Below are 12,125 nucleotides of genomic sequence, written 5' to 3' on the forward strand. Positions count from 1 at the left end.
AAAGAATCTGCATTTCAGCTAGCACTTGGCAGGCTATTAGGAAATTTAACAAGAGGAGGCTCAAGACATTAACAGGATTCATTCCAAAAGTTTACATTCATGCTATCAAGCTTTTGGCTAGACGTGGCAAAAAAAAAAAATAAATCAGGCAGCTTTTGGACACGCTAGCAATATGAATATTATTCCTGGGTTCAGATGAGTTTAAGTTTGCTAAGAATATATTTCTGTAATTACAGAATGAACTAGTGAGTGAAATCTATAAAATCTTTATTTACACAGCACTGTTAAAGACAACAGCAGAAAATGCTTAAAACTCAGCTATTACATTTTTCATTTAAATTAAAAGGCAACGCTAGTAATTAAGCAGGTTTATTATTTATTTCTTTTAATTTATCTTTATTATTATAGACAGTCTGTCTTCCATCTGGCTTTTAAGAAGAATGATTTGGGCAGCTCTGGTTTACAACATCACATTTTTTTTTTTATTAAAGTGGACAATATGAAATGCTATTTCACACTTCAGCAGCAGTATAAGGATTAAATTACTTTGCTAGAATTTATTTATTTATTTATTTTTAAATTACCTTAAGATGAGTCATCAAAACTGTGGAAATACAGTGTTCTGTGGGGAAAAACAAGGTAGGGAACTCTGCTTTAAAAGTCTTTTCCCATATTTTAACAGTCAGGTATAGTTTAAGTGATGTAATCATCTGGATTAGTAGCTTAAAGTGATGGTGTACTATTATATCACAACTTCACACCTCGCTCATATTATGAACAGTGGTTCGGATATACTCAAAATCCATGTTTTATGTTCTGGACACATATGGTTTAGCAGTAACATATGGATGATGATAATAAATATGTTATACGGTTATTAGAAATGAACCTTTAGTCAAATTTCACTCAACCCTGTTACCTCATCACTATGAAAAAGTCACATCACAAGCTAACAGGAAGTTCATCCAAATTTCCTGAAGATCATGGGAAGATGAAAAGTATGTTCTCTGTTTATGTTTGTTTCTTTATTTGTTTTTCAATGATGATATTTACTGATGAGGTCATCTTGAAAGTATAACCCTGTTAACCAAAGTATATACAGTCCCCTCCAAAACTATTGGAGCAGCAAGGTCAATTCATGTGTTTTTGCTGTAGACTGAAGACATTTGGGTTTGAGATCAAAAGAATATGAGACGAGAGTTTAGAATTTCAGCTTTTATTTCCTAGGATTTATATGTATATCTGTTAAACGACATAGAACATAGCACATTTTGTATCAGACCACCCATTTTGCAGGTAAGCAAAAATATTGGAACAAGTGACTGACAGGTGTTTCTTGTTTCCCAGGTGTGTCCTGTTAGACTGATTGTTTAAACAATAAATAGCTCTAAACATCTACTCTTGGTTTTAGCCTTCAGTTTCCCCTGTGAAGACTGCATTTGTTGTTAAAAAGGATAAGCCAACATGTAGATCAGAGAGCTGTCTATGGGAGAAAAGTAAGCCATTTTGAAGCTGAGAAAAGAGGGAAAATGAATCAGAGGGGAATTGTGCATACATTGGGCATAGCCAATACAACAATTTGGAATGTCCTTAAAAAGAAAGAAACCACTGGCGTACTGAGCAACAGACACTGAATGGGTTGGCCAAGGTAAAAAAAAAAACAACAGCTGATGACAGAAACATTGTGAGAGCTGTGAAGAAAAACACAAAAACAACAGTCAGTGACATCACCAACAACCTCCACAGGGCAGGGGTGACGGTATCACAATCCACCATTCAAAGAAAACTTTAACGGTAGAAACATGAAGGCCATACCACAATATGCAAACCACTCATGAGCACTAGGAATCAGAAAGCCAGATTGGAATTCACAAAGAAATACAGAGATGAGGCACAAAAGTTCTGGAACCAAGATTAACCTCAGTGATGGAAAGGCCAAAGCAAAAGAATGAATTCAGAAGTTTACAGGAACATTTTGTCTGCAATTTATAGAGAAATGATTCGGGAGGAACTTTATCATGCAGCAAGACAATTATGCAAAACACACAGCCAACTCAATTAAGAACTTTATCAGGGGGGAAAAGTGGAAGATTACAGACATGCATTTTTCACCTCCTGAAGAGGAGATTCAAGGGAGAAACCCCTTGAAACAAACAACTGAAAGAAGCTGCCTGGAAGGCGAAAGCCTGGAAAAGCATCACAAAAGAAGAAACCAACGATTTGATGATGTTACTAAATCACAGGCTTTATGCAGTTTTTACAAGCAAAGGATATGCAACCAATTATTAAGTGTTATTTACTGTAATTTACTTCAAGCCTTATCTGTTCCTATACTTATGCTCACTTAAAAAAAAAATTGGGTGGTCCGATACAAAAGATTCTATATTTTATGTTGTTTAACACATCTAGTTCTAAATACCAGGAAATAAAATCTGCAATCTTAAACTCTCATTTCATATCCTTCTTTTGATCCTAAACCACAAAGCATTCTTCAGATTAAATATTTCAGGTTGAACCGGTCAGCGCTGAGCATGGGGAGCTTTTCCTTGACCGATTGTTGTTGTAGATGTGTTAGTGTGTCCCGTAAGGCCGGTGGAGCGTTTCCGTGACCTGCGGCCTGATGAACTGGCAGATTTGTTCAGCACCACGCAGAGAGTGGCCAACGCTGTAGAGAAACACTTCAGTGCCTCCTCCTTGACCATCGCTATCCAGGTAAACATTTCTCTCACCCACTGAATTCATAGATTCATGACATATAAATCCCAATAAAGTCCATTTCAGTTCCATATTCCACTACAAAATGTAGTTAACTAACTTATTCTGTCTCGCCCACTATGTGTAACATGGCCTGTTAGGTAAAATGAGTCGGCCACCCCTCCTTATTCTACACTAATGGCATTATGGAACTACGATTATTGTTTTTTTTTTTTTCGTTCCCCTTATCTTTTCAGTCTACGATTGAGAATCCATCATTAATAATGGTCTAACTAATGGATTCTGTTACCATGTTTCCATGAGAACAGCTTTATCAAAGAAATGTTAAAGAGCCATAAAAACTATATGTTGCTGTAAGCCGTTTGCACTGCCTATTGTTCTTTTACATCTGTCTGTCTGTTCCTCAAGGGATTCTTAAAATACAGTCTTAGTTATTTCACATGCATGGAGAACTAACAGCAGAATACCACCTGCTGGAATATTCATGAGAGAGAGAGAGACAGAGAGAGAGAGAGAGAGACAGAGAGAGAGAGAGAGAGAGAGAGAGAGAGAGAGACAGAGAGAGAGATAGAGAGAGAGAGAGAGAGAGATAGTACCTTCATTTTGCATAACCTTTGATATTTATGCTAATTCCAGATGGTTTCTCTCCCACTGTGCTGCGCAGCCTGACAAAAGAAAATCATTTCACTTATCTGACGAAAAGCTATAATCAATATTCCTTCACTCAAAGGCAGTGCGACAAGATTGGAGATTAGATGTGTCTGCTTTCAGCAGATTGTCCCAGGCTGCACGGTACCCACAGTTCCCAATAAAAAAAAAAATGGTTCCATGCTGGAGTTCTTTTATTTTCCTGTAAAAACAACAACAAAAAAAAAGGTGATGGAAATGAAAAGAATCAAAACTGTTTGTTCTGACCCCGTGGAGGCTGTCTCTCAGATTTACATCACAATCTGGGTAGCACTGTGGTTACGGTTCTGTGCTAATCATTTGAAGTTCGTGAGCTCTAAACCCTGATGGTTCGTTAGATAGCTCACCAAAGGGTTCTGAAAATTTGCCTTCAAAGCCTAATTCAACACCTTCTTCTCTCTTGGCTCGTTTATCTGAAATTAAATCATGGTTTACGTGCAATTTTCTTAAGGTTAACAATGAGAAGACTGAGATCTTATTAGTAGGCACTAAATCAAAAACTGAAAAATTGTCAAAGTTTTACACTGACTTTTGACAACTCTGTTAGCTCTCTTTCCCTTAAGGGTAAGGGTCTGGGTGCCATCCTTGATGGTACTTTATCGTTTAAGGCACGTGTAAATAACATTACACGGTCAGCATATTACCATCTGTGAAATATTCATCATCTTCGACCATCTCTGACAACTAATACGACTGCTGCCCTTGTCCATGCATTAGTTATGTCTCGTATTGCGTATTGTAATTGTCTTCTCAGTGGTGTTTCACAAAAGCTTTTTTTTGTTTCACAAAAGCTTTTTCACAAACTTCAAAAGGTCCAGAGTTCAGCAGCCCAGATCATTACGCGAAAACCTTCGATTGAACACACGTCTCCAGTTCTTAGATAATCCCATTGGCTTCCAGTTAGATACTGGAGTCAATTTAAGATTTTACTTTTCACTCATGAGGCTCTTCATTATTTAGCACCTTCACATCTTCGTGATCTTTATGTTTTTCACCTTTAGGTCTTCTGCTTCTATAACTCTTGTTACACCTTCTGTACATTTACTACCATGGGATAAGAGCTTTAAGTTGTACTGCGCCGAGTCTTTGGAATACCTCGCCTCAAGACATACGTAATAATTCTAGTCTTTCCATTTTTAAATCACGTCTTAAAAATCATTTTATTAGAATAGATTATTCTGTTTGATATAGCTTTTGTATTATTTTTGTATATTGTTTCTTTTTATATTGCTTATGTATCTTATTTTTTTTGTAAGACATCCTTGAGTGTCTTGAAAGGCACCCATAAATAAAGTGTATTATTATTATTATTATTATTACATGTAACCTTTAAGATTTCCCCCAGATGGACAAATCAAAGAGCCCTTAAGGGGATTGATGGAATGGTTCTTATTATTTATTTATTTATTAAAGTACAGCTCTACACTCTTTGAAAAAGTATCCTAAAGTTGTTCTAGGGTTCTAAACAGAACCTTTCACAGTTCCTCTAAAGGAACAAATCAAAAAGGGTTGTTAATGGAATTTTTCTATTAAAATGCTTGTCACTTCATCCTTTTTTTTTCTTCATCAGGGATGTCAAACAAACAGAAAGGCCAGGACTGGCTCAATAAATCTTCTAACCTTTATTCTAACTTATTCTGTCTTGCCCACTATGTGTAACATGGCCTGTTACGTAAAATGAGTCTGCCACCCCTCCTTGTTCTACACTAATGGCATTATGGAACCACAATTATTTTTTCTTTGTTTCCCTTATCTTTTCATTCTACAATTGAGAATCCATCATTGATAATGGTCTAACTAATGGATTCTGTTACCATGGAAAAATCATCCATGTGGACAGCTTTAGCAAAGAAATGTTAAAGAACCATAAAAACTATATGTTACTATAAGCCATTTGCACTGCCTATTGTTCTTTTACATCTGTCTGTCTGTTCCTCAAGTGATTTTTTAAAATTCAATCTTAGTTGCATGGAGAACTCAGGAGAATACCACCTGCTGGAATCATGTATTGAATTGAAGTGCATCTCAGTTCCTTAAGGTTTTTTTTTTTTTTTTTTTTTTTTGGATAGCTCACCCATGGGTTTCTGCTTCTGTTTGTTTGAGGGTTCAAACTTTTTCCCAGAGAGGGCAATTGAAAGAGACTGTAAGGGTGGTTGGTTTAATTTGTTTAATTAACATATGGCTCTAAACTCCTCCAGACTTTGTTCTACGACTCACTCACCAATGGGTCAAAGTGTTTCTGCTTGTTCTAGGGGTTAACATTAAACCTTTAAAAGTTCCTCCACAGGGACACACTGAAGAGCCCTTAAAGGTGGTTAATGAAACCTTTTTCTTTTATTAAAGTACATCTCTACACTCTTCGAATAAAAGGTTCCTCAAGGATTCTTTGGATAGCTTGCCAAAGGCTTCTTTGTTCTAGAGTTCTACGTGGAACCTTTTTCAGTTCCCCCAGCATGACAAACCAAAGAGCTTTAAGGGTAGTTGATGGATGAGTTCTTTCAGAGTGAAAAATCAAAGAGCCATTTGGTGAGCTGTTCAAAGAACGCTTGATGGGACTGTTTTTTTTTTTTTTTTTTAAATATTTATTATTAGTATTATTAAAATGCAGCTTTGCACTCTTTGAAAGCAATGTTCTTTGGCTAGCTCACCAAAGGGTTTCTATTTCTGTTCTTGTTCCAGGGTTCTACATGGAACCTTTAAGAGTTCCCTTAGAGGGGCAATCCAAACAGCCCTTAAGGATGATTGACATATTTTTTATTTAAGTGCAGCTCTACACTCTTTGAAGAAAGGTTCCTCAAGGGTTCTTAATAGTTAATCCTTTGTAGACTTCTAAAGGAGAGATCCTAATTTCCCTAGATGGAAACCATGAAACCTAAAAGGGTGATATATTAAACTTTTTTCCTTGAGAATGTATGCCTGCTTTAGATTATAATAGGTTGTCTTTAAATCTGTTTAAATCTGGAACCCTCTGGAAGACCCTTTAAACCCATAGCTATCTGAAGAACCCTTGAATAAATGTAAATGGTAAGATTCTGGAAACATGTTTATCGCAGTACACATGATACCATATAGAGTATATGTTTGAGATCATTGGGCTTTTAAGGTTCAATTAGTATTCTACTAAGGCATGGGATTTATACACCGTGATAATCTGTATGCATTAGGAATAGAAATGTGTCGCCTAGTTTCAACCCCAGCTGTCAGTCAAGTGAGGTTGGCTATATCCATGACAATTAACAAGTTCTTTTTTTGGACCAACCCTGGTCTACTGAGATGACATTTAGGGACAACTTTGTCATACATATTCACATTTTCCACATTTCTGAATCACAAATCATTTTCACAGATCCACAATTCTAAATCCTAAGTGTTCTCACAACTATTCAGGAACTTGTGACAATCCCTTGATTGTCAAATATGTGAGAAATAGGTGGAAAGGTAAAAACCTCACTTCAAAATTCATGAGGTGCTACAGCGGTGCCACAATTCATTTGAAATTAAAATGCTGCTGAATTATTGACAGGGATACTTCAGAATTCCAAACCATTCCTAATTATCTGCTTCTGTTCCCAACAGGATGGACCCGAGGCCGGACAGACGGTGAAGGTAAAGACACCTCCTTTAAATTTATCATGAGGCCTCACTGATGCTTAGCTTGGACCCAAATCCGTGGAGTTCGTCAATTTTTAATGGGGTTATTTTAAAATACTTTGTCTATATCTTTATGGGTGAAGGTTGGAATGACAGACTGAGACAGTAAGAGTTTTGGATGAAAGTCTTTGCCAGAGGCCCACATTTTTCATACATCCTCCTGGTTGCTCTGTTACAACATTAAATGTTGAATTGTGATTCTTTGCACTCAAGAGTACGACTCTGGTTAGGGTTATCTGAAATAATCAAGGACATGTTGTTTAGCTCTGTTTATGTTACCCCAGTTCAAATAGTGGCCATGGAAAGCACCAATGTGTGTTCATGCACTTGCAGCAAGACTCCTTCTTTATCCATCAATTGTCTGTAGCGCTTATCCTACACAGGGTTGCGGGGATCTTATCCCAGGGGACTGAGGGCACAAGGTGGGGGACACACTGGACGGGGTGCCAATCCATCGCGGGGCACAATCACACACACACACTCATTCACACATTACAAACAATTTGGAAATGCCAATCAGCCTACAATGCATGTCTTTGGACTGGGGGAGGAAACTGGAGTACCCAGTGGAAACCCCCAAAGCACGGGGAGAACAACCCTGGACGTGTGAGGCAAAAATGCTAACCGTTAAGCCACCTTGCCCCCCACTCCTTCATTATACTGTTAGCTAATTGATTTAAGATGAAGTGCATTGGCTAGCTTCTTGGGACCTTGGATTGAGTAGGTTTGCAGTAGAGAATTTTCACTTGTTTTGGAATACCCCATTTATCTATAACCGATAGTGGCTGACCGTCAAGAACAATATAGTGGTAAGGGCTGTACTTTTCACTCGGCTAGCACTCTCTGTAGACATTTTGTCTTGTCTAGCTAGCATTTGTTGCAGTGATGATTGTTTCTATGTTGATGCTGTAGTTCTTTTTGATATTGTCGGAGTGCGCAGATTGCAGTCTGCTTTGCTTTGATTCCCTTCATCCATTTCATGTCATTTCATATCATCTGTCATTAGCGCAGCAATGTACACCAGGCTTGTGTCATATATTATCACATAGTATCAGATGTCGGTATCCGAGCATGTAAGTGTCAGTGCATCCTAAATAAGCGTATGGTCCGTTATAAATATAATATAAACTAAACAGCTCAGCACGGAGTTCATTGAAATCCAGCACGACGCTTCCAGATCTGACAAATTAGGCCCCCTTCTTTTTTATGGACATGAGCTGATGAAGAAAAGCAGGTAGCGTGCTGATTGCAATGAAGAAGGGTTCGACTAAGATCTTAATTCTGCACAGAAAGGCAATTGTGGTCCTGGCCTTACAACGTTAAAACATTGGTGTTAATATTCCGAGTTTGATTAGCCTGATCAGCAGTGATTAGGGTTACAGTGTAACTCGGCAGGACTGTAGATCACCATAAGTCGCTTTGGTATCGTTTGAAATTTAAATAACCCACATCATACTGGGTCTCTGAGTCTTTCTTAAGTCATCAGTATGATTATTTCCTGAGGATTTTCCATAATTTGATGCAGGTTGCTAGAATAATTTCCATGATGAATGGAGGATAATTGCATTTTTAATAAGTAATTTTATTTATTTATTTTTTAAAGTATTTTAATCTGCTAGTCAATCTGCTAGGACTAGTATTGTAGTGATTGCTTGAAACACTCACAATCCAAGTTCACTGAATAAGTTGAGCAAATTTTGATATTTTCCACCATTCTCACCCTCCCCAATGCTAATTTTCCTATTGAATGGCATTAACAGTGTTGTCCCTAATGTGCACATACCCAGTTTTACTGCATATGGAAGTTTATTAATTATACATTTATAGTGGTTGCAGTGAGAGAACTGCCTGTAGCCTGAAGTAGGGAGTAGTATTGAAATGTTAATGGTGTAATTCGATGAGAAGTTGTAAAGCCAGGGAACCCAGAGGAGGCCCCATAATCCCAATGACTCTAATCAGACCCGCAGCCACAGGATCTGCCATTTCCGACTCGTCAAATCGAAAACGAAATATCTGCGATATTACATAAAAACCATAACATTGAGCTTCTTTTTTTTGGGAGCGGAAAAAAAGCTACACACTTCCACTTTATGTCTCTGAAGGCACAAGATTTAAAGTCACTTTCCCTGCAAACGAGTTAACTCCACATAGGATCCGGTGAAATCCTTCAGTAAACGTGGGCTGATCCGATTACGAGGTATCCAGCAGCACGTCCGTTGTGCATTACATTTTCATGCGCTCTTGTTTCCTGAGTGATGTGAGCATTGCGTCTAAGCCTTTACCTTCAAGAGATCTTCAAATAAGTGCCAGTGGCCTCTTCAGATAGAAAGCAGCTCCTTTAGTTAATGAAAAAGACGCAGAAGTGGTTCATGGATCAGAAACCCGTATCTGATGGGTCACAGCTATATCACCTTTATAGTCATGTTTATTGTTAGATACAAATTGGACAAATGGATTCCGATGTCCCTCTGGATGCTGGACCCAAACCATTAAAACAGCATCGCCTGGTCCAACATCACCTGGTCTTTTTCCAGTCTTCAACTGCTTGTGGAAGTGTAACTTCAGATTCCTTTTCCTAGCTGAAGCAGAGGAACCCGATATTGTCTTCTGTTGTTGGAGCCCATTCACCTCAAGGATTGGGATGTTGTGAGTACTGAGACACTTTTCTGCTCACCACAGTTGGAAAGAGTAGTTATTGTGAAGTCGAACCAGTCTGGACGCTCTCTTCTGATCTCTCTCATCAACAAGGCTGTCGCGCTCTGGACTTTTTAAACATTTTTTGCACCATTCTGTAAAAACTCTAAAGAGCGCTATGTGTGAAAATCCCAGGAGATCAGTAGGTCTTGATGTTATGCCATTCCATCACATCAATAATGTAATGGTAAACTATTATTGGACCCCAAAACATTACAAGGCACTTTTATCAACCTGATGGTTTTTTTTTTTTTTTTTGTAAATTCACCAGCAATAAACATAGTTAGGAAAGTAAACTCTCTGTGAATCTCTTTATATTCACAATTTCACCCAAAAGGCAAAGGTAATGAAAGCAAAGCAAAGCAAAGCAAAGCTGTCCTCACAAAACAAAACATATTTACTTCTGCTTAATGGATGGGTTTGGGAATGCTTGGATTTCAGTGTTGTCTTTTTTTTTGCCACAGTTGTTAATGTTGCTTTTGCTCCCTCTCGTCTCATCTCCTTCGTATTCATTAGCCCCGCAGTGCATGCTGGTAGCATCAATCCTCCCCGGTGGAGAAAAACAGCCCTGCGGTCATAGCATTAACAGCAAGGCGCGAGTTCCTCCATGCTGCCGAACCCCGCATACTCAATCACCTCCTCTAATGGCTGTGGTATCCTAAAATGGAATTTTGACTTATTGGTTGGCCTGGAAGTTCTGCGGCATGGTCGGAAGTTTGTGTTGGAGTCGTGTTCTACGTGGTACTTGAGGAGTTAACTGGTCCATGAGCCATCTGCTGTCTGGGGAGACTGATTCTTGAAATTGTGTTAAGAAAAAAATAAATCAACATGAATTATTAATAAACACAATGAAGCTGTTTTCAGAAGTGAGCTCTATGGGAGTGAAAATATGAGAATACGAGCTAAAAAAAACACCTCTGGTGAACCTCCTTTTAATCTTTATTTTTATTGCCAATTTAGTGATGGCCAATTTCTCAGCTGCTGTGAGTTTGAGAGGAGATGATATAGGTTGTCAATATAAACAAGGTTAAATTGAAATAGATTTCAGATGGAATTTTCCACTCGAATGGATGAACTGTGGCCCGGGCTGAGAAACTCGCATCCATTCTCAACATGGCCTGCAAATAATCTGTGGACCTGATGCAATTTTGTGTTATATCTTTCGATCTTTTTGCTGTAGGAACGACGGCCATCTTTGGGGCAGTGTGAAAGCCTTAATGGAGAGGACTCCATTAACGTACTGCATGCTTCTTAAGTAAGCAAGTAGAGTAATCTCCATATTTTATAAACTCATTTTCACCACGGACTTACTCTAAATTAGACTCCTGCCCAGTCCTTTTATGAAAACAGATTATCTTGTGCACGTAGCACACCTGCTATGTTAAGTGCGCTCGTGCCATTTGTCACCGGTGTTATTGCAATCAGGTGCTGGGAGTTTAAAAAAAGAGGGCGTGATTGAATAAAAAAAGCCACACTCTATAGAAATGAATGCATTTTACTAACTTCCCAGCCTGAAGCTACATGAGGACCGAAGAGTGTTCTAAGTATTCATATGGTAAAATTGGGTTTCCTCATTCTCCATCTAGCAGAATGAAAGCGGGGAATGACTCAGGAATTTAGTCATTTGTCTTCCTTAGGAGGGTCATTTATCTTGCTTCTAGAGCATGATGGTCTGAAGTACATTAAAAAAATGCCTGAATATATACATCATTGCCAACATAACTCAGTTGTGTGTATATGGACTAGTCAGATCAATGGCTCTCGGTTTATAATGGATTTATAACATATTTATCTTTATGTGTGGAGAAGGTCATTGCAGTACACATGCCTCTTGTACATCCTCTCCTAGTGTCTATAGCTAAGGGATTAGTCGGATGATGTTTGGACTGGAACTTGTCGCACACTGGACATCTATTGATCCTACTTTAAGCAAACTCCAATTAACATTATTACCGCTCCTAGCCTTGGATGTGTACAGTGCCCTCCAGCCAGTGGATGTGTACATGAAGTACTCCATATGGCTACTGTACCCCTCTGTGTGCGCCAAAACCACCTCTGGTGTTTATCGACCAAAAACTCTATTTTGGTTTCATCTGGCCCTAGAACCCGATCCCATTTGAAGTTCCAGTAGTGTCTGGCACACTGAAGACGCTCGAGTTTGTTTTTGGATGAGAGTAGAGGTTTTTGTCTTGAAACCCTTCCAAACAACTAGTGGTGATGTAGGTGACTTCAGATTGTAGTTTTGGAGACTTTCTGACCCTAAAACACAACTAACTTCTGCAGTTCTAGAGCTGTGATCCTTGGAGATTTTTTGGCCACTCGAACCGTCCTCTTCACAGTGCGTTGAGACAATATAAATACACGTCCAATTCCAGGAT

At 38.5% G+C, this 12,125-nt stretch overlaps 1 protein-coding gene across 1 annotated transcript in view; it reads left to right on the forward strand.

The window, feature by feature from the left end:
- fhit (fragile histidine triad diadenosine triphosphatase) overlaps positions 1 to 12,125 on the forward strand; it is a 270,103-nt gene that overhangs the window by 210,344 nt on the left and 47,634 nt on the right. The window contains exons 4-5 of the mRNA XM_053652728.1: positions 2,567 to 2,712; positions 6,979 to 7,008. Of these exons, the coding sequence (XP_053508703.1) occupies positions 2,567 to 2,712; positions 6,979 to 7,008 (176 nt within the window). The remainder of the gene's footprint in view (positions 1 to 2,566; positions 2,713 to 6,978; positions 7,009 to 12,125) is intronic.

Source organism: Ictalurus furcatus, chromosome 21, assembly GCF_023375685.1.
Source record: "Ictalurus furcatus strain D&B chromosome 21, Billie_1.0, whole genome shotgun sequence".
In the NCBI taxonomy this organism is placed as follows: Eukaryota; Metazoa; Chordata; class Actinopteri; order Siluriformes; family Ictaluridae; genus Ictalurus; species Ictalurus furcatus.